The sequence below is a fragment of the Halyomorpha halys genome, unplaced genomic scaffold (genome assembly GCF_000696795.3).
Source record: "Halyomorpha halys isolate HHAL.00 unplaced genomic scaffold, Hhal_1.1 Scaffold213.1, whole genome shotgun sequence".
NCBI lineage: Eukaryota > Metazoa > Arthropoda > Insecta > Hemiptera > Pentatomidae > Halyomorpha > Halyomorpha halys.
Genome location: NW_027116617.1, coordinates 1,282,860 through 1,304,231, shown reverse-complemented (window position 1 = coordinate 1,304,231; position 21,372 = coordinate 1,282,860). Strand labels below are relative to the sequence as shown.

Genomic DNA, 21,372 nt, shown 5'->3' with positions numbered 1-21,372 from the left:
ACATGGATCGGAGAAGAAGGGAGGACACCTGAGAGCATTCCAGAGGTGACTCTTCCTGAAACAATAAAGAAAGTAAACGAAATTATGGTAAGCTTCGATAAACAGTTGGATAAAATCAGGATGAATGAACAAAAAAAAATCCTTGAGGACGTTCGCTGAAATTGGGTAAAAGGGATATTTTCAAGGCGCTGATCGGGCATTTTTGGTCGGAAGAATCAGCAGCACTTGTCATTTTTTATGTAGTTAGTTACTAACCTGTTTTGAATAAAGATATGTTCTACTGAGTATTGTGAAGTTCTACTAGTATTTAATTAATAATTAAAGTAAATAACACATCAGGGACAGAAGCAAGCGAAAGATACAGCTGGGAACCATTAGATACGATGTTGATATGTCTGAAGTCATTTGTTCTTCCTATAACTTATAGTTATACTTCAGAGGTCACATTTGACTTTTAATAGGCATTGAACTAACTATTTTTTACGTCAATATCAAAGGAACTTTGTCCACTTCTCGGTAATGAAACTATTTAAATTACAGAACCTAAAAATATGCGTTTCCTGACCTGAGCCATATTTTAACATTTGTTCTTTAGGATCAATATCCTGTGACTGTTAGGTGTGACCATTCATTATAGGATATTGAATTATTTCTTTTTCTAAATTTATGGACAAAGATTGGGAGATTTCTTTTAAAAATTTAAACCTGTTTTATATGACACATTATACTATCAATAAATATAAGGTATCCTACACTAACAGTAAAGACACAACCCCAGACTAAGAGTGATTTACCTATATGTTTAACAATGGTGACTGCATTCCATTTTTTTCATTGCAAACTATAGGAGTTTGAATTGTGGGATTAAAATTGCTTAGATCTTCTGCTCTCAAATGAGAAACATAAGTCAAAAAATGGAAACTACAAGTGCAGTCCCCACTGTTAAACACAAAGGTAAGTCAATCTGAATTGTTCCTACCCATCCCCCTTCAGTTTAAACAATGAGCCACTACCTTATTATTTTTTTATTTCGAATTTTTTAATTTAAAGTCTTTAGTGAAAATTTTCGATACGTGTTTTGGACAGTAATTCAATCAAACTTTTCACAAAAAAATTGTTTCCAAACTTTTTATTTTTCATTATTTATAATAATAGCCACTCCAACAATTGAAGGAACTCTACAAGGACCTTGAGGATTGGCCCCTCCACGCTAGAATATGGCATAAAGGAAGATGATAAGGGGAGAAGAAGATAATAGCTCATAATCTACTCTGATTTGAGACGTATTAAATTCTGATTGAAGGGTCGAAAAAAAAAATGGAAAGGTTACTTCTTTAATCTTTTAGAAACCTTAGGACACCAAAGTGACAGCTTATTTGAGAACGACCCACACATAGGCTCTGTAGGGTATTGTATATTATATTATATTACGCTATTATATACTACATATGTTTTACATTTTCAATGGAAGAGATGATACAAAGTAACATCATATCGAATTGTGCTCTTGTTCATAATTTCTCGGGTAGAGAAGAGATAATGTAATATATCAATATTAAAAAAATTGTTTTAACACACTAGCCAAAACTTTGGTTAAACCACGAAGGTTATATTTAGGGCTAGAGTAAATGGAGTAAGCTACTTTTTATAAATGTTCCTTCTTTTAGTCCTGATGGGTGTCAATGAAAGGTTTGGCTGAAACGTCAGTGAGTTTCCTAAAAAAAAAATTTAGTTTTTGTTTGTTGTAACGCATTAACTAATCCCATAATATTGTCAGTCAAACATAACTATTAATTACTTCTTACTTACAAATATGAAATAAGACATGAAAAAGACATAACCATGTCTTAATTCTTATATAACCAGAAAAAGACATGAAAGAATAAAAACGCCCATCTTCTTATTGCAATGAGAGGTTTAGTTTCAAACAACGTTTTGTGACCTCTTTCAGTTTTACGGATTTCACTTAACAATAAATTAGGTCTTTGGAATTTTGTTTGGAGGGAAAGGCTTGTTATTGAGTCGGTTATTACGAATGTAAAGTTCTGCTGTTATCATTGAGCTTTCAATAATATCTTTTTGTTGAGTTATTCATTTAGTCTCCGTTTACAGTAAGTACTTCTTGTAGGTGAATGTGTTCAGTTTTTCGATTCATTAACATTTTTTTTTTAATTTTAAATTACTTGGGGGAGTTCTTAACTGTAGAATGTTTTTAGTATTTCTGTTCATTAAAACTTCATTCATTTACTTATTACTGCACACCACTTACATACACAGTGTTAAACTTTGTTATTTGATTTGTTAACTTGAATATTTGCTGTTTTAATGTCATTGTTTAGTTACTTTTACATCAGTAAACCAATGTTCTATATGTTATTATATTGTTATTTTCTATAATGCTGTTATGATTTTCTAGTGCTGCGGTTATTACTGGAATTAAGCCATACCCAGTTCTAAAATTTCCTAATTAGTTAAAGCCTTCACTGTTTTGAGCTGATTTGTTATTTAATTCCAAGAATATGAAAACTAAACAGGTAGAATATTATGTAATCATAAAAATATATAGAATTTTACTTTCTAGCATTTTAAAGATTTCATCATTTTGTTTTCATGATTATTGTTTAGTTTAGTACTACAGATGTTATAAACTACAAAAGATGTTAATGTTTTGTAAATAGTGTGACATTGTTTTCATTCTGGACTAATGTCACCCCTACATATTTTTTATAATATTGCAGTGATTCACAATTTTTCTTCTCAGCCTCTTTTAATAATTTAAAAATTTGGTAGCAAACTTTAAGATAAAGTAAAAGATTTTTATTGGGAAACCTTAACAAGGCATGAATTTTTCCACCTTCCTCTGTCCAAATATTTAAGCTAAATATAGTGTTAATTATTAAAAAAACTAGAAATTAAAAACAATTTTCATTTTTAAAGGGGCCTCTGCCTAGCAGTGGTGGCATACTAAAGAGTTGTAGGAGTTGGTTGAGAATCACTGCATTATTGCAATCTTTAATAGCCTATCTTTATATTAAGATTGTTCTATTGCAATCTTTAATTATTTTGATGATTGTATACAAAATTTTATTTGAGCCTTGGATGCAAAGGCATCTCAATGAATTAGAGATTTGATTGATCAAAAAGTTGTGATTAGTATTTTCCTCATTTATATTGTTTTTTAGACACCACTTATAATTGCCAATCTACCATCATCCTGTACCGAGGAATGTTTATACTACCTATTGGTAGTAAAATTTGTTTATAATTAATAAGTGACAATAATATTTTTGTTAATGTATCCCAACAATTGTACGTAATAGTGTAGTTTGTTTAATTTGTTATTCTTAAGGTAGACTTTCACTTGCACTGCCCACTGTAGAGGTATGCAGTTTCTGCTGGCAGTTATTTACTGCTTTAATGGTATTTAATCCTATTCCGTTAGCACTGCTTGGCAGTCTTGGTGGTAAGTTATCTCCAGACTGTAGGCCCTCAACCGCTTCTGAAAGAGTCCATTGTCCATTAGTTTGGCTGTTCTCAGCCACCATTGCGTTTGAAGTTTCAAGGTGCTATTATTATATTTGTCAATCTTAGATCAATTTTATTGGTCATGTCGAAGAAAGGTGTTGGTGACAGCGATGACAAATGGGTAGTGGGTATTATTCATAATTTTATAGTTCTTTATGACTGGTGGATGAGGACTAAAGAAATGTTATTAAAAATAATACATGGAAGAAAATTGGAGGAAAATACAATAAAGATGGTAAGCTTATTTATTATTAACACTATATGTTGCTAAAGTGGAGTGTATAAAACTAATTACAAATGATAAATAATTAAGACCTATAGAATATGTTCTATTTACCATCTGTCATTAGATATGCTTTTATCACCTTTCTTACACCTATATCATTGATTTTATCCTTAGTTTGTCTTGTTATTTATTTGATTTACATAAATAAATTTCATTTTACAATTATCATTTGTCTCTCTGATTTAAATTTCTACTCTACACCTGATTTGCATTAGTTAACCATTATTCACAATTAGTACCCATTGTTTGATACTGATAGAGCAAGAGGTAGACTTTTATTGGAATCCCCTATTTACTATTCTCATATCCACTAAGTATAACATACTACTAATTTTCACTTATTTAGATTTTTTATTACTTATACATGTATTGCCTATTGTACGTTAAATAGTACTCCTCGAATTTATTCAATTTTTACATTTTTTTTGCATTCATCATGGATTTGATATTAGTTCTGGAGGTGGCCTACATCCTTTGGTTGAAATGTTAGCATTTACTCTGAACCAATTACAATGACTAAGTCTTGTTTATTGAACCCATATTTTATATGCAGTAGGGTCAATCATCTACCATCAATAATAGTTTTAAATCAGGATATTTTCTTTTCAACTTTCTTTTTTTTTCTACTAAGTTAATTAATCCTTTGTGAATGGAAAAAACTATTTCTAAAAATATAGGATTAATTCCATAAAATGATATATAAAATAGAATGAATATAAAGTTTATTATCTTATTATCTGAAAAGTTGCTTGCAAAAATGTAACCTTAGTAAACATTATACTAAAATTAAGCTGAATTGATTTAAAACTAAAATGTAATAACATCATGAGAATAGTTTTAAAAAATGACAACTTTCTTTACTACATAAATTTTACTAACCCTTATCAGTTGCTAGCTTTTTATATGCCCAATTCTTGCTATCTTGTAGCTGTTTCTGGTTAATTTGCCATAAAAGAAATTTCAGTATTGTAAAAATAACAATTTTGATGGAATTATTTTTTTTACACAAATATGAGATTCAAATAATTATTTATTTAGAAAAGGTAGTGTATATATATAACTGGAGATCCCAATTGCTCTTTTACTGATACTTAACTAATAAGCAGTGCTGCCAATTTTCCTGACTTAAAAAATACCCATTTTACCCCACAAATATTGCCATTTTACCTGCTTTTGGAGAAACATAACTAACTATATGATTGTTAAAATCATGATGGTACAACTAATGTCAGTGAAGCAACTGTCTTGTTAACTATCACATGTATACACCTTGACAGTTTGACAGTTGATAGTTCAGTTTCTGTTATTGTGGCAAACATGTTAGCCACTAGCATGGTGTAACCATTTGATAGTTACAGTCATGACAGCATTCACTGCCATGTAAAACTATTGATAATGACTGTTGAAAAATAAATATCAACTATCCCAGGTGGGTATCGAACCTACTAGGTTCCAAACCAGACACTCTGGGACCCATGCCCCAAAATGTATGGCTGTCACGAATGATGTACAAATAATTAAAATTATTGTAAGTGTACTACTTAAAAATATTTAGTTCTGTTTCAGATATGCTGCATAAGAAGAGATGAAATGATGTCTGAGGTTCTTATTAATAAATTGTTCAAAAAGGAAAGTTTCCAACAGAATCTGCTGTACCACAATTATCTATTTAATTGTTTGACAGACTAATGTTTTTTGATGATACTGAATGAAAATGGTCCTCTTTCTGTACTATTGCAGAAAATGGGAAGTACATTGGATGAATGAGGGCTGACTCAATTAAACCATGAATCTCTAGACTACTAATCCTTCATCATCATAAAGTAACTTATCTCCTAACATCATTTTCCAGGATAGAAAGAAAAAACATGTTGGGAGACCATAAATAGAAGTGGACAGCGTTTGCAGCTACAGTGCTTAGCCAAGCAAAAATGAGTAAAAAAAGAATACCTGGATTTACTTATGTGCACCATATCAGCAACTTCATGATAATTACTAATAAATGAAGCAAAGATTATATGTTAACTCATGTAATAGAACTTTTGAATTGCTCTTCAGAAGAAATAATTGTTTTTGAAGAACGGAATAAAAATTAATTATAGTTAAAATTGTTTGATGAATTTTACTGTAGGTTTTATAGTTTTTTGAGGGTTTTTTAATCAAAAATAAAATAAAGACAAAAACGTAGAATTTTAGGGTCATTCATTTATCAACCATCTTGTTTCCTATGATTTTATCTTATTTTCTGGATTTGGGAACAAAAAAGATTTATACATCTGTACCTCAAAGGTATAGGACACTGACTTAACGGGAGGGCAGTCTGAACTAATATTTCTCTGATTAGAAGTATACTTCGTGTTCTTTTTAAAGCATGTAACTATCCTCAAAATTGGTCTGCCTTTACAACTCCTTCACAATTATATATATATATAAAAACAGAAATATTAAATCAATCTTACACTGAGCTTTCGAAAGTGATAAATTATCGATTTTGTATTCACTCCTGAACAACCTGTGAATGCAAATGAAAAGAGACATGTTCAAATAATTCAAAATATATTGTATTTCGAATGTTGGAAACTAAGATTCAAGAATTAATTGTTATGTGCATTTTAGTCACTAAGCTGTCAACTCTTTTTTGATAAAACCACTCTATATATTCCTGACACAAAATGGAATAATACTTAAATTGAATGGAATTTACTATTTCTCAATAATATTGTTTTTATATTTAAGAGCTCTTAAAATACATGCATTTGATTATTGAAATGTACATTCTTTTGTGACAGTATTATTCATATTATTGAATTATAGTTATAACTTATATTTATTAAAGAACTATTCATTTTACTTATTTTTATATTTCGGATTTGCAAGATATACTTATTAAGTCCCATACTTACATCCATCATAAAATTTATTGTAAAAGATAATATTGTTTCATAACTATAATTTCATAATATGAATAATAATACTTTGCTAAAGAAATTGCATTTCAATAATCAAAATGCATGTATTTTACAAGTTCTTAAATATAAAAACAATATTATTGAGAAATAGTTAATTCCATTCATTTTAAGTATTATTCCATCTTGTGTTAGGGATATATAGAGTGATATTATTAGAAAAGAGTAGCAGCTTAATAACTGAAATGCATAGCTTATTACTCTAGCTAGAGACACTGCAATATTTAATTGATAAATAGATAATTTCATTAATTTTTAGTATATTTTTAATTAGTTTCCACTATGTTAGAAGTGTTATACAGAAACTCCCAGGGAGGTAATATTAAGGGATTGGCCGTGCCAGTTGGAAGTTTGAAAGAAAATTGTGTGCAGTAATGATTGGAAGTTTAAGCAGTAAGTTCCTGCCGCTACTGTTAACAGTATCAGTGAAAGTCTACCTTTAGGGGACCATATGCCCCATAATAGAAGTTATTTTAATTTAATTTTAAAAGAGCTTTCTCATCCTTTACTTTTTGTTAATACCTTTCTCTTTTTTTATTGTATTTTCTTCTTTAATACTTTGTTATTTTATTTTTGTTTATAGATTTTATTTTATTTTTTTTCTTAAAATATTTGAGTATAATTTCTTTATCAATACACCACCATCTCTCCACCAAGTTTTAAGAAAGCTGTTTTTTTTATTAACAATAATAGGTTAAAGAGTAACTTTAACTTAGTCATTGGATTGATAAGATTTTAACTCGTTTATTTGATAAAAATATAATTTATTTCATTATTACTGAACATACCTAGTAGGCCATTTGTATTTTTGTTTTATTGGTGATCATTGACTATGTATTAGTTCAGTTATGTTACTTAATTTTTGATCATAATTGACATACAGTGGACTCTTGCTAATCCGAATTAATTAAAACTAAGGGACTTTGGATTAGCAAAAAATTTGGATATGAATGTATGAATTTACTTTAAACTATTTTTACAATAATTAATCCTTTTTTTAGAAATTTATTTTTAAATTATTTTCTTGTGAAATAATCTGAAAAGGATGGTTTCAAGTTTCAAAGAAATCCTGTATTTCAAGGCCTCTGACTGCATCTGCTTCTACAATAAAATCTTAAAATTAAAAAAAAAAAATTATATCTGTTTTCTCCATTCTAATTTTTCAAAAATATGTAATTTAAAAATTATGTACCTAACTTAGCACATCATTTTCTTTTGCCCATTGGATGAATTTTTTAAATATTATACAACTTCTTCATGTTTAATTATTTGTATTTGTTCTGTCACATTTTATTGAACTTTATCCTGCTCTTCATGACTTTCCAAGACACTGGAAATTATTTCTTTTTTTTGTTTGAAGTTCCCATTCATTTTCATTTTCTCCATTGATCCAGTGTTTAAATTTATCACTAATTATTTCATCAACATTGGTATTGAAGCATTTTTAAAGTTTTATAACCTCTGAATTTTCTATTGGCCTTAAATCTCCTGAGCTATCAGTTTCTAGAGTAGAAGTTTCTTTTGGCCAAACTTGGTCCCTAGACTTTTGTATCAATTTTGTAGATACTCATTGCCAAGCAGCTGCCAAAGAAAAGACAACATTTTTTAAACTTAAGCTCATCAATGCTGTTAGAACATTTTGGATGATGATATAAGGCAGATGTCTTCAATTATTTAATTTGAATGGCTGAATTACATTTTGCTCCATCAGTTGAAGTAAAGGTGTACAATTTGGTGGAAAATATAGTACTTATTTTTCTGTCAGTTTATTAGTTTGTTTTGATCAGGATCAGAACTGCTTCGTCAATCAACAGCTAATCACTAAATTTTGCAGTTAGTCTTGCACTTGGACCTTGTTCCATGGAAGTAACAAAATTCAATTTTTTTTATTTATGTATCAGAGATAGTGGGCTTACCCTCATTGAATTCCACTGCTAATTTTGTTCTAGGTTTTTCTCTCAAGGCGATTTATTATCATTACTTTCTTCTCTACAGGTGATATGAAATGTTTCTTTTTCAAAGCACACATTTCAAATTAAAAATAATTGTTTTAACAGAAATTAAACATACATAGGATGTTAGCTCTTCAAAGAAATGTTTATAGGGTTATAGGGAGAAAAGTTAGTAATGACGGTTACTAAGAAACATCCAAGGTGGTGGAGAGTCTTGAAAAGCTAATAAAATTTTTCTTGAAAAACAGATTTTTTGTTTGTATATACATATGTATTTTCTTAAAACTCATAGTTAATTGTTTTTCTATAGTGTTAATTACCATTGTATTGACTATACAATTTCATGCTCAAGAATAATTTAATGAAAAGTTTTTTTTATTATATCCACCAATGAAGAAATTTAGAAAATAAATATACTTCCAAATTTTAATACTTAGCTTGGATATTATTTTATATAAAAGGTATTTAAGCCTTTACATGTAAGGAGTTGATAATAAATTTTTATTGAGTTTATGTGTATATACAATACATTCATAAAATCAAATCTTCAATTTTATTTTATTTTTAAGGGAGTGGTTGAGATTATGGAATGATTCGGATCAGCGAGAGTCCATTGTATTACTTTTATTTACAAAATATAATTAATAATCTTATAACTTTTTTTGTTATAGAGTAAATAACACTAAAAGTAATATAAGAATTATATCCTATAAAAATCATTATTTGCGATCCCCTCCCCACTCGTGAAGATTAATTGACATGCTCTATTCTGACTTAAACCCCCTCAATTGAATGCGACCTCTTCATGGGTTAAATAACCTGCTTGGTGTATGCACCAGATGGAAAACAAATTATATTCCATATCTAAAAGATTCAATAAACAGAAATAAATTGCAAACACTTTCTTTATTTCAGTGGCATTACAATGAATGGTTGGTTCTGATTGTAAATATATGAGTGCATCAAATTGGAGATTGGTGGAAGATAAGCGAGAAGGAAGTGCCTACATTAGTTGCACAATGCATAAATAATATCTAAGTTTTTGATAAGGGAAGGCATCCGCCTCCCTGAAATTTTGCAGAGATTATGTTGCACATTTCGGTGAGAATACTCTTTCACAGACAAAAGTGTTTCATTGGCACAAAGCTGAAACATTCCCTGAATGATGAGAAAGAGTAGAAAATGAACTCAACTGTTGCCACCTGAGGAATTTAATATGAAACTATATTGAAGCTGTTCATCACCTTATTGAAGGAGACAACTTTAATGACATCATCAATGAAATTGCTTCCTAAATTGTCTTCGGTGTTGGGGGTATCCACATAATTATCCACAATGAGCTAAATATAAAAGATTACTAGAATATTCACATTTGCAATATAATTTAAAAAGAAAACAAGTGTGATAACAAATTAATTATGATTTAACTTTTATTTATTTTTAAAAAAAAAGAATACTGGAAGATTATTGATTGACTGTGTGTATAGATGAATGGAATATGGTCCGGGTGTGGTCAAAAACTTATTTTTGACCGCACCCGGACCATATTCCATTCATAAAAAAATAATAGTTATTAACAGAAATAAAGTACAATAATTCAAATTAGAGTGAAGTCCAAATTATTTAGTCACCTCATATTTTTTATTTGGAATAATCATAACATCTAGTGTAAAAGGGATGTTTGATTATCATTGCAAATCATATGTGAGATTGAGTCTTAACGTCTCACTATTGTAACATTATTTTAGTGTTTTTGCTTATGTTGATTTTCTTTTTCTTTAGAGAACCAAAAAAAAAATGCGCACGGAAACAAGGGGCGAATTCCACTTGAATTACTCTACTCCTGATCCTATCTCTTGTGTGACATTTGCTCCAAATTCATCCCAATTTCTTTTAGTTTCATCATGGGACAGGACTGTGTCTCTAATGCACATTCAAAGTAATTCCTTACGTGCCAAATATTATCATTCAAGACCTGTGTTAGATGTTTGTTTTCAGGTAATATAATTAACTACAAATTCTGTTTATATTTATAGTGAATTTAAACTTGATTCGCATGCAAAAATTGAGGTAGATTAGTCTTAAAATATTGTCAACAGACTATTTCTAGATTTTTGTATTTATCTTCAGAGTACTACCCTGTTTAGTAAACATGTACTATCTTCCAAAGTCATTTATAGATTGCCACATTACTGTAATCAGGAAAACTACTTTAGCTTAAATTTATTGAAAATGGCAAATCAAGTAATTGTAATTATTCTAATAAGTGATTACAAATTTAATCTTTCAATGCTCCTATTACTTCTATGTATAAAAAAAATATTTTTACCATATATATTTAATATACTTTAAATGAATAATCATTATTAAATCATTCCTTGGTTTTACCATTCACTAACTATTGATGAGTATTACAATTTTTCTAAATTACAAAGCTTATCCAATCTTTGTATTATCCAGGATGCGATACATGTGTACAGTGGAGGTTTGGATAATGTTTTGAAAACATTTGAACTCAACACTCAAACAGGTATGTTTCGTCACATTTACGAATTATTAATAATTTTCATTGGTCTATTATGTTTAGCAGTCCTTAAAATCTTGCTGTAATTGATTATATTAATCCCTTTACTATATTAGTACTTTAGGCTAATAAGACAGACCTATAATGTTACCTTTTTGCTTTAATAATTTGTTTCACCATCTGACTTTCACTAGTTTACAAAAAAATAATTTCTTTTTTTTAAATTTATATATTTCAGTGGGTTAGTCACAAACACAGCTAGGTCCACTTAGCAACAGTTTTCGAGAGATAAAAAAACTGTATTTCACCATAACGGCTAAAATGAAATAGTAAACACTCAAAAAAGGTTTATCATAGGTATATATTAAGGTAACTTAGCTCAAATTCTCTCCATCAGCTCCAATGGATTTGACATTGCTTAATTTAAAAACGTGTTAGTGCTTTATTCCACCAAGCTAAAAAATTCTCATGAAAATGAACTAAAAACAATAACTGTCATGTGACTTATTTTGCTGACATAACAAGAGATCCAGGAACCTTAGGGTATTGAGGCTTGAAATTTAACGCAGATATATTGTGATATACGAGAAGAGAAATATCTAAATTTTAAGTGTAATCATATTTAAGGGAGTTGAGGTATAGCACTTCAAAAATACCTACCCCTGTTTTCCAGCCAAATTCTCATTGTTCTTGTTGACCATCGATAAGACTACAGCCTTAACAGGTGAACCGAACGACATAAAAATTTCCTTGCAATTCCAAATTTAAAGGCTAAATAAATACATATTCTAAAAACATTACTATTTGTCACTAATGGTATCCATTATCATGGAAAGAAGTGTTGTATGATTGATGAAATATAATCCTGGAAGCTAATTAATTATCTGTCAAGTCCCTGTAATGTATGGAATATAGAAGTAGACTGAGTTTTCTCAGATTTGATGAAAAAAAGCTCTGGTTTATAAACTTACTAAAGCAGAAACCATCATTTGAAAATTACTGAATAGTTTGTTTAATAATAGGGTGTCCAATCTTTAAGAACTGTTAATGTTTTGATCAATTTTAAAAAAAAAAAAATTTCTTTCGAACAATTCAATTTGTAAACAATTATTTTTCTTTTAGAGTTGATTTACAAATATAGATACTTCTTATTTTTATTATAAAAATATTGTTGTTTTTTTTGCTGAATTTAATTTTTATTTGCTATTTTTTAGAATCTATCATTGGTTCTCATGAACGACCCATTAAAGTAGTAGAAAATTGCCCAGATCTCAATTGTATTTTAACTGGAAGTTGGGACACGTTAGTGAAAATGTGGGACCCACGCACTAACCGTTGTGTTGGAACGTTTATGCAACCAGATAAGGTATAAATAAATCTATTATTTCTGTTTTAAGAGACACTTTATATGTATATATAACCAACAAACATAAATGTATTTGATTATAATGCAACCTCCAGTTTTATTTATGATTCATTTGTTTCTTGTTTCATTGAAGTTTTTTTTCTGGTAATAGAGGCTATTACCTGCTTTTGAATTTACTATGCCATCGTGTTATTTATTTGGTTACTATTTTTAAATTGGTTTGTTCCCTTTTCGATAATCTGAATTATCTGTTTTGTGTATGTGAAAGGAGTGTATGAAGTCATTATGGTTACCATGAAATCATAAATCAATTATTCGATGAATGTGTATGATGTTGGTTTTTATTGAGAATTTTCTTTTTTTTTTTTAGGTTTATACTATGGGCATATGTGGAGAAAAATTTGTTGTTGGAACTAAAGAAAGAAAAGTTTTTGTTTGGGATTTGCGAAATTGTGGTTATGTTCTTCAAAGACGTGAATCCAGTCTAAAATATCAAACAAGATGTATAAAATGTTTTCCCAACAGACAGGTAATGAACCAAAATATTTTAAATTGACTTTGATGATCCACTATGAATAAAAATGTTTTCTAAGTTGACTTCAGCTTTACCAAGCCCAGAATGAATTCCATCGGTGTACTACGTTCATTCCAGCATTTTTTAGCTGAAAGCTATAGATAGGTGATTATTTTCTCTTGCTTATTTATTGATTTATCTGTTCTAGGGATTTGCCTTAAGCAGTATTGAAGGAAGAGTTGCTGTCGAGTATTTAGATTCGAGACCAGAAATTCAAAAAAAGAAGTATGCCTTCAAATGCCACAGGATCAAAGAAGATGGCATTGAAAGAATTTATCCTGTTAACACAATAAGGTGCTTTTGTGTGATTATGTAGTTGGTGGAAACCATTAAGAATTTATCTCTGTGATGTAGTATTTGTATAGACATGTTTATTTGATCTACAGTTGACAAAATGTTTCTAAAACCAACAGATAAGCGGATTGTTCTTCAGTGTAATTATGCCATTCACTGGTAATTCAGTAGCTAGTGTGCACAAAGTTAAGTAATTCTTCTTCTCCATTCTTCCCTTAGATGACCAGATCAGGGATTAAAATGATGAACTACATGGGAGGTCCTCCAGGCTTCCATAGAGCTTTCTCTGCATCTCAGTTGGAGAAGGCCACATTCTCCTTTTCTCGAAAACAGCTTGCATGTTTGGAGTATGTGTTAGGCATTTTTATTACCTTTTCTATAGAGGGGACTGAAGCCAATATGGAACTTTCGGAATAAGAGGGCTCTGAAATGGTTGTGCCCCATTCATCAGTGAAAAATAAGGATCTGTTCTTATTGAGTAAGTTGGTGGATGGCATCTCCGGGTTCGTGATGTGGGTGGCTCCGAATCCATCATTGCCTAATGGTGGGTTTAGTAAGCATCTTTATTTCATCGAGGCTTAGGTCATGTTTGAACCCTCCTTAGCTATCTGGTCTGCCCACTCATTTCCAGCAAGGCCAGAGGGTCCAGGGATCCATTACAGGACAACTATCCTGTGCATGATCATCAGGCTTTCAAATTCTTTGGCAAGTTTTCTCAGGTCTTTCCTTTCCCCACTTTGACTTTAGGGTCTGCAGCACCGATGCTTCATTTTGCATGTTTTTTGGGGCTCTTTAGTCTCCCAAGCAGTTTCAACACTTCACTGATAGCTTCTTGCTCAGCTAGATAATTCGATGAAGCAAAGCCAGTTGGAACAGCCTTTTTAATTATGTTCCCTGTAGAAATCTGTAAATTAATGCGTATATATCAACCCATCAGTATATATTCGAGTTTACTTGTCTTATGGTTATTTATTGTTATGTGCTGCAGGGAAAGACATCTCATAAACTCCTCAGGAGTGTTCTCCTTGCTTTTGATAGGGATGCTCAGAACAATTTGAGGTTTTAGAAATACAAGCCTGGAAGAGCTGTCTTCTACGACTTTTGATCATTCTGTGGGCACCTATATTTCATAGATTTCAGAAACCAACTTTGAAGAGATGCACAGAATGCTTTACCACTTTATTCGGCTAATATTTCTTTCTTCCACCCTTTTTTGGAAGGGATTGTTCAGGAAAGACTTGGCTTTTGCATCTAGATGTAGGAGTTTCATATCTCTCCTGTCCTCTATCAAAGGAGGCTTTGTAAGGTCCTCCATTTTTCCAATTGATATAGACTTCATTGCTCCTGTCTTTAGTCATTTTGAACGGTTTAGACTTTTCGGAGGTTCGAGGCAGCAGCAGTCACCCAGCTGATGATTCCGTACTCCAAAGCAGGCCTGATAAAGTCAGTGTACAAAGACCTCAGTGTCCTCAGGTCTGAACCCTAGGTAAACCAAGCAAATTTCTTCATCAAGGCAGCTCTTGTCATTTCCTTACGAATAGAGTGCTCAATGTGAGGTTTCCAGGCTTGTTGTCGAGCTTGTTGCCAAGTTAAGTGGGGCATCCATCTTTAGCCAGATTTGTCTGATTAAATTTGAAGTTAAGAACATCCGGTATATTTATGGAATGACTAAAGAATGAGTAGTTGGTTTTCGTTAGGTTATGCCACTCCATAGGGCATGAAATTTTCAATGGTTTTCGTTAAGTTATGCCAGTCCATAAGGCATGGAATTTCAAACTTCCTTGCCTAACTCTTTGCATTTCTCAAGCTGACTCACGCTTTTCGTTCCTTAAGATAGTCATTGGGCCATAGTAGGGTTTTCCTATTTATTCCTATGTTGGTTGCTTTTAGTAGTATAGTAAGCCCTCTTTCTATACCTTATTAAAAGCCATTTCAAGGTCAACCCAAACTGCAACCATGTGCTCCTGTTTTTGAAAACCATCCTTTAGTTATTAAGCGATATAGGCGACTTGTTCTTCAGTAGATCTGCAAAAGCCTGCTGATTTGGGAACTATGAGATCATTCCTTTTGAGAACCCAGATAAACCGATTGTTCACTAATCTTTCCAACAGCTTCCCCAGTAACTTCCTGTTTGGGTCGGTCTTAAGCTTTCCTTCCTTCAGAACTGGGATAATTAGTCATTCCTTCCAGGTCTCTGGTACTTTTTCTATATTCCAGCTGATGCTAAAGATCTTGAGGAAATGCTTCTTGGCTTGAGTGCCCCTTATTATTGAGACCACCTTCTTTTTTGCTTTTAAAGTCTCATACCACAGTCCGGCTGTTGGTTTCTTCAGTCTCATGTTGTGAGAGGAAACTAAAAATATTTTTAGAGAGATATTAATATATAATTATAATAACTCAAATATTAACCCAAGTACTTAGACCCCAAAATCGTTTGATAGTGTAATTTTAAAAAGTTAATAAGTCTAATTAATATTAACCCGTTTTTCTTTTATAAATTAACTATAATTCAATTAGTATCATGCTATTTTTTTTTTCCTTGAAGAAAATTGAAACTCCATTTAGATAAACCATTTATGATCAAAACACTGACACTTAAGATAATAAGATATTATCTATTCTTGTTGGATTTTGTACTACAAAGCTCTCCAAAAACTTTTAAGCTTTTAGTAATATAAGCCCCAGTCTACAATATCTTGAAATAGAACAGCATACCAACTGGGTTTATAAATTACATGAGATGAATTTTAAGCGATGTTACTCATAGATTATACAAACAATAGTCTAAACCCGTTGTTTGTGGGAGAAAGGTAAAGCAGGATGATCTGTTCATTTGTCATCTGTTGTCAGATGATATAAGATAGGGTTATCTTATTAACTTTGCTAAGGATAGAAAACTTTAGAGCAATGTTACTAATATGTGCCTCAACCCAATAAATATTTCCAGTGATGAATAAAAAAATTGCATCACAATGTTCATAAAAAAGTATTGAAGGAATGAAATAACTGTCACGCGTCTACTAATTGGTCTTCTGACTGGGGCTCTGGTAATCACCATTACCTTAGTTTAGAGCGTGAGTTGCTGTATATATTTTTTATTTCTTGTTGGTCCCACAGAATAAAACCTCAATCCTCCCATTCTGGCTTGAGTAAGTTTGTTATCTATAGGAATGTTATGGTATACTAGATGAAGTTGTATGTAGTAAACATTTTTTTTTTTTTGTAAAGGTCTCGTCCCTTGGCCAACTTCTTTAGTTCAGCTGGTTCTTTACTTCCTCTGTTTACTCTTTTACTCTCTCTCCTTGTTTTCTTCTGCCTGCTCTCTCTGACCGCTACCCTACAAATGTCCTCAGTTCTTCTTTCAGTGGACTCTCAGTTCCTCTCAACTTTCTTAATAGTTGAGAGCGCATTAATCTTTTATTGCCTCTCATCATTCGTATCTGATTCCCTGGCTTGTATGTTACCTGGTACTACTAAGCTGCCTAACAACTGAGTGTTGGTCTAGGGTCTCCTTGGTAGCTGAAGCTTTTATCTGGTTTTTGCCTTTACCTAGTTTTGGGCAGCTGTGCCACCATGTCCAGAAAAGATGTTCTATTGTGAAAATATCAATACTTTTGAGTAGGGATTAAGTAGTTATTAATATTTAATAATAATAAAAGGCTTAGTGAACCTGAATGTTCAATGCCAATACCACCTATAGCTGTCAACACACATCTTGGGAATGACACCCGTCCAAACCCGAATCCACGCAATCAGTCTTGGCAATCTTTCCACCTATGTTTAGGACGTTTGCCCATCAGCTCAGTGTTTATTAACTTTTTAGGGATACCTTCGTAGCTAAACCCTACAACCTTTCAAGCTTATCTCATTGCACTATGGCTCTCGTACTTAGTTATAAATGGGAAATTATTGAGCATTTATTCAATAACTTGCTCACTCTTCATTGAAATAATTAACTCATCTAAAATGATTACCTAAATTACTGCCCCTTTAAGAAACCAATTTGATCATTTGTTAAAATTAAGATCCATCTTAAATCCACTGTTTTAAATTTTGTTTAGATCACTGTATCCAAATCTTGGCTTATTTTTTAAAATTATCTCATTTGCATGAAACTCACTTCACTGGGTTTTGAGGGTAACCTAATCGATGCATTATTTTACATTTTGAAAATCCAACCTCAGATTCAAATTCATAGAAATTTCTGAGCAATAATTTTCATGCAGATCTGGTAGGTTGGTTATGAAATTATCGGTCTCTGTTTGATTCACCATTGTGAATTTTAAAAATATGATAAATAAAAAAGAAAAAAAAAAAAGGTTTAGTGACTGCTGAAACCCCTTAAAAACGTAGGCATTTCGTTAGAAATGTTAGTCTTACTGAATCTCCCTTTTTAAATTTCCAAAACTTGACTTCTTTCATTTGAGACTTGACATTTATTTTTCTTTTAGTATAGCAAATAATTACAAATATTTCTTTTTCTTATGTAATGACCCTGTAGAAAAGTTATTTCGTTTTTAAAAATTAATTTATTCCTTAAAAGGCATAGCAATGTATCTATAGTATTGGATTTTAGTTATGAGAAAATTTGTAAATATTATTTAGAAAAAAAATTAATGGTTTAATCATGTTTTTCTTAAACTACAGCATGATTATTGTATTTGTTATAGTTTTCATCAGGGATATAATACTTTTGCTACTGGAGGAAGCGACGGATATGTGAACATTTGGGATGGCTTTAATAAAAAGAGACTTTGCCAATTCCACAGATATCCAACTTCAGTGTCGTCTTTGGCGTTTAGTCATGATGGTATGTAATCATAATCTGTATATATTATAAAGATAACGATGTTCCTTTCGGTGAACTTAGCAAAAAAAATTTGAATATTTATGTGAATTTTGTTGATCAAAATTGATGAATTAGTGGTGTAAGTTCTCAAGGGATCTTCTGTTTAACTGTATAAAGTAGGTTTCTAGATTGATATGAGCTTCTCTAGCTAGAGTTGGGAAATGGGATGTAGAGAGCACTCGTACTAAAGATGCCTATTCTCTACAAAAATATGGTGGATAAATATAGCAGATTACAATTATCAAAATCATTAGTGTTATAATAAACTACAGTAAAATTGTTTTCATTAAACCAAAAGTTATGAAGGCATAGAAAAAAGGTTTAAAGAAACTTATAAAAACTAATATTTTTGAGATACATTGACATAAATTAGTTAAGTATATGTTGATAAACAAAATATATGTTTTTTTATGACTTATTACTATTGATGGATAATTTATTTTGTAATAAAGTATCTTTTAAATCACCAATGGTTCATATTTTTCTTTCGCCACCATATTATGGGTGGTTTAATTTCCTTTTGACCAACGTTATAGGGAGAATCCTCTGTACTATCTAAAATAGCCATGGATACATTTATTGGATGGTTTATTAGATCATCTATTTATGTTATTCTTTTAAAACATTATTTGTTCTAATAAACTTTTTCTTGTAGGATCAGTTCTAGCAATCAGCTGTTCATCTGTTTATGAAGAAGTTCCTCCAGAAACCCCTATTGAAAGTGCAGTTTATATAAGATATGTAACAGACCAAGAGACTAAACCCAAATAATATATTTTTAATTTATTGTTTATTTGTACATACAAAATATTTGTATACTCCTTTCTGTGAAAAGTGTATGATAAGTGTTATTTCTTTAAATTCATCTTAATTGAAATAGTTTATTGTCATTATAAGTAGTGTATACTGAGAAGGTTAGATGACCTCTCTTTTAAAATTGGATCCATATTTACCCATTTTCTGGTGTGATATACTCCTTTCTGTGAAACGTTTATGATAGGTGTTATTTCTTTAAATTCATCTTTATCGAACTTTTTCGTTGTCATTATAAATGGTGTATTATGTGTAGGTTTGATGACCTCTCTTTTAAAATTGGATCCGTATTTATGTACCCGCATTCTTTCATTCATTATTCATTTTACAATTAATACTATTTTTGTCCCATCATCTTTACTATCTTGCGTTTTTTTTTTTAGTATACAAATTCAATTTTTGTAGTTCACTCTTTTAACTGCTGTTCATTTATTTGAAGTTAATATTTTTTCCACTATCATCTTCATACACTTTGCCTAGATATCCATTGATATTTCAGATTTTATGAGGGTAATATTTCCTTTCTTAACCGTGCCAAATCAATGTAAAGCCTACTCAATCTTAATTTGTTTTTCTTTTACAAAATGTGATTTTGTAATTTGACTTCTTTTGGTACTCCCTTAATATTTTTTCCCCCTAGTTCTATTTCTTTTCTTTTTTTTTCTACTGAATGAGAGTATTATATCATTCTGCTTCTTGATAATTATGTTTTTATAAATTCACTCATTTTGTAACACATGATACATTATTTGTGAAATAACATTAAGTTTTCTGACAAATTAGCTGTCTACCGTTAAATATATATATTTAAATGGAATTGAATTTATATAGAGAATAATACAGAAATAATATATTATAGCTGATAGTCACGAACTGTTTATCTTTTACTCCTCTATTTCGAAAATTAAAATATTTTTTAAAAATAAATTGTAGTTGAATAGGAATGATTTAAGCTTAAAGGAAAAAATTATTTTGAACAAAGAACAAATGGGATTTATAGAGGTAGTTGAACTATATTTTCATCTGCCTTATCTAAGCCAATAAATCTTCTTGTTTTCAAATGAATTGTGGTTGCTTGTTATGTTTTCTATCAATGCTCATCTTTTTATAGTTTCTTTATTTAAAGATGTTTTTTCATTTCTTGTTAGCTAACATATTAAGTAATGTCTAAATTGAATTGAAAAAATTATTCATATATGTACCATTAGTTAATAGATAAAGTTGTATAAATAGATGTTGTTATACAAAAAAAATATTGAAACATACCAAACATAAGCTTATTCATAATTATCTAATTTTATATTTATAGCTTGTGCAGGTTTCTTTATCTATAGTTTGGTCAAGAATGTAACCCTCATGTGTCATGAGCATGACTATGTTTTTAATAACTGTGAACTTTTTTTTATGTTAAAATATGTGTAAAATAAAATGTTCAATATTTTTTAATTTAATAAATTTTATATGTACATTTTAACTTGTATTTTGCCTTTCTTTTTAAAAAATTATACTATTGTACATAATTTTGTGATTGGTGATCTCAGTTATCAGTGATCCCCATCCTTCAAGTTTCATTCTATATAAAACTTCTTGAATATCTAATTTTAATCTTCAGTTCTTCTGTGTTTACGTAGGTCCAATTTGAGGCATTTGATGTAGTTAATAGGATCCTAAACCACTCTTAAGTTTTGTGTAGACTGGTGGAGTGATGTTGAATTTTTCTCAATTTTGAAAAACTAATTTGTAACATTCTTCACTTGAAGCAATTTTTCAGTTTCTGTATGCATCTGAAATCAATTGATTTAATACACTCAGCAATATTTTTTTCTTATTCTACTCCTAATTTAAAAAAAAAATCGATTTGTACACAATTACCCTACTGTGTTATAATACGAGTTCAATATTGAAACCAACTGTCCAATATTGAGTTTAAACCAACTGCTAAATATTTTACAAGGGAAAAAAACAAAGTTAATATTGTTTTTTTGCAGCTCGAAAAACCGTTTGTTAAATGTGAATTTCCTTGATTGGAAATTTTTTTTTCACAAAACTTTCATCAAGCTAAATTTTTTTTCCTAATTCACTAAATTGTAATTAATGCAACATGACTATCATGTTATAACCTTCATCATGACTATAACCTTTATTCGAAACTTAAGAGTAGCTAAGTGCCCTATAAATTAACCACAAAATGTCATAAACCAGACGTATCTAAAATAAAATGTT

The 21,372-nt window shown here is 30.4% G+C and overlaps 1 protein-coding gene across 2 annotated transcripts; it reads left to right on the top strand.

Annotated features, from left to right (window-relative positions):
• The first annotated feature begins 1,958 nt into the window (after positions 1 to 1,958).
• On the top strand, positions 1,959 to 20,623 carry Bub3 (mitotic checkpoint protein Bub3). 2 transcript variants are annotated; one of them, XM_014418920.3, is made up of 9 exons: positions 1,959 to 2,111; positions 2,417 to 2,534; positions 10,512 to 10,727; positions 11,190 to 11,259; positions 12,468 to 12,619; positions 12,990 to 13,148; positions 13,342 to 13,487; positions 18,158 to 18,297; positions 18,992 to 20,623. In XM_014418920.3, the coding sequence occupies exons 2-9, from the start codon at positions 2,520 to 2,522 to the stop codon at positions 19,105 to 19,107; spliced, it is 1,014 nt and encodes a 337-aa protein (XP_014274406.1). In that variant the 5' UTR covers positions 1,959 to 2,111; positions 2,417 to 2,519; the 3' UTR covers positions 19,108 to 20,623. The 2 variants fall into 2 exon arrangements, with proteins under 2 accessions (XP_014274406.1, XP_014274407.1); XM_014418921.3 differs by lacking the exon at positions 2,417 to 2,534 and having other exon boundaries at positions 1,986 to 2,111.
• The last annotated feature ends 749 nt before the right edge of the window (positions 20,624 to 21,372 follow it).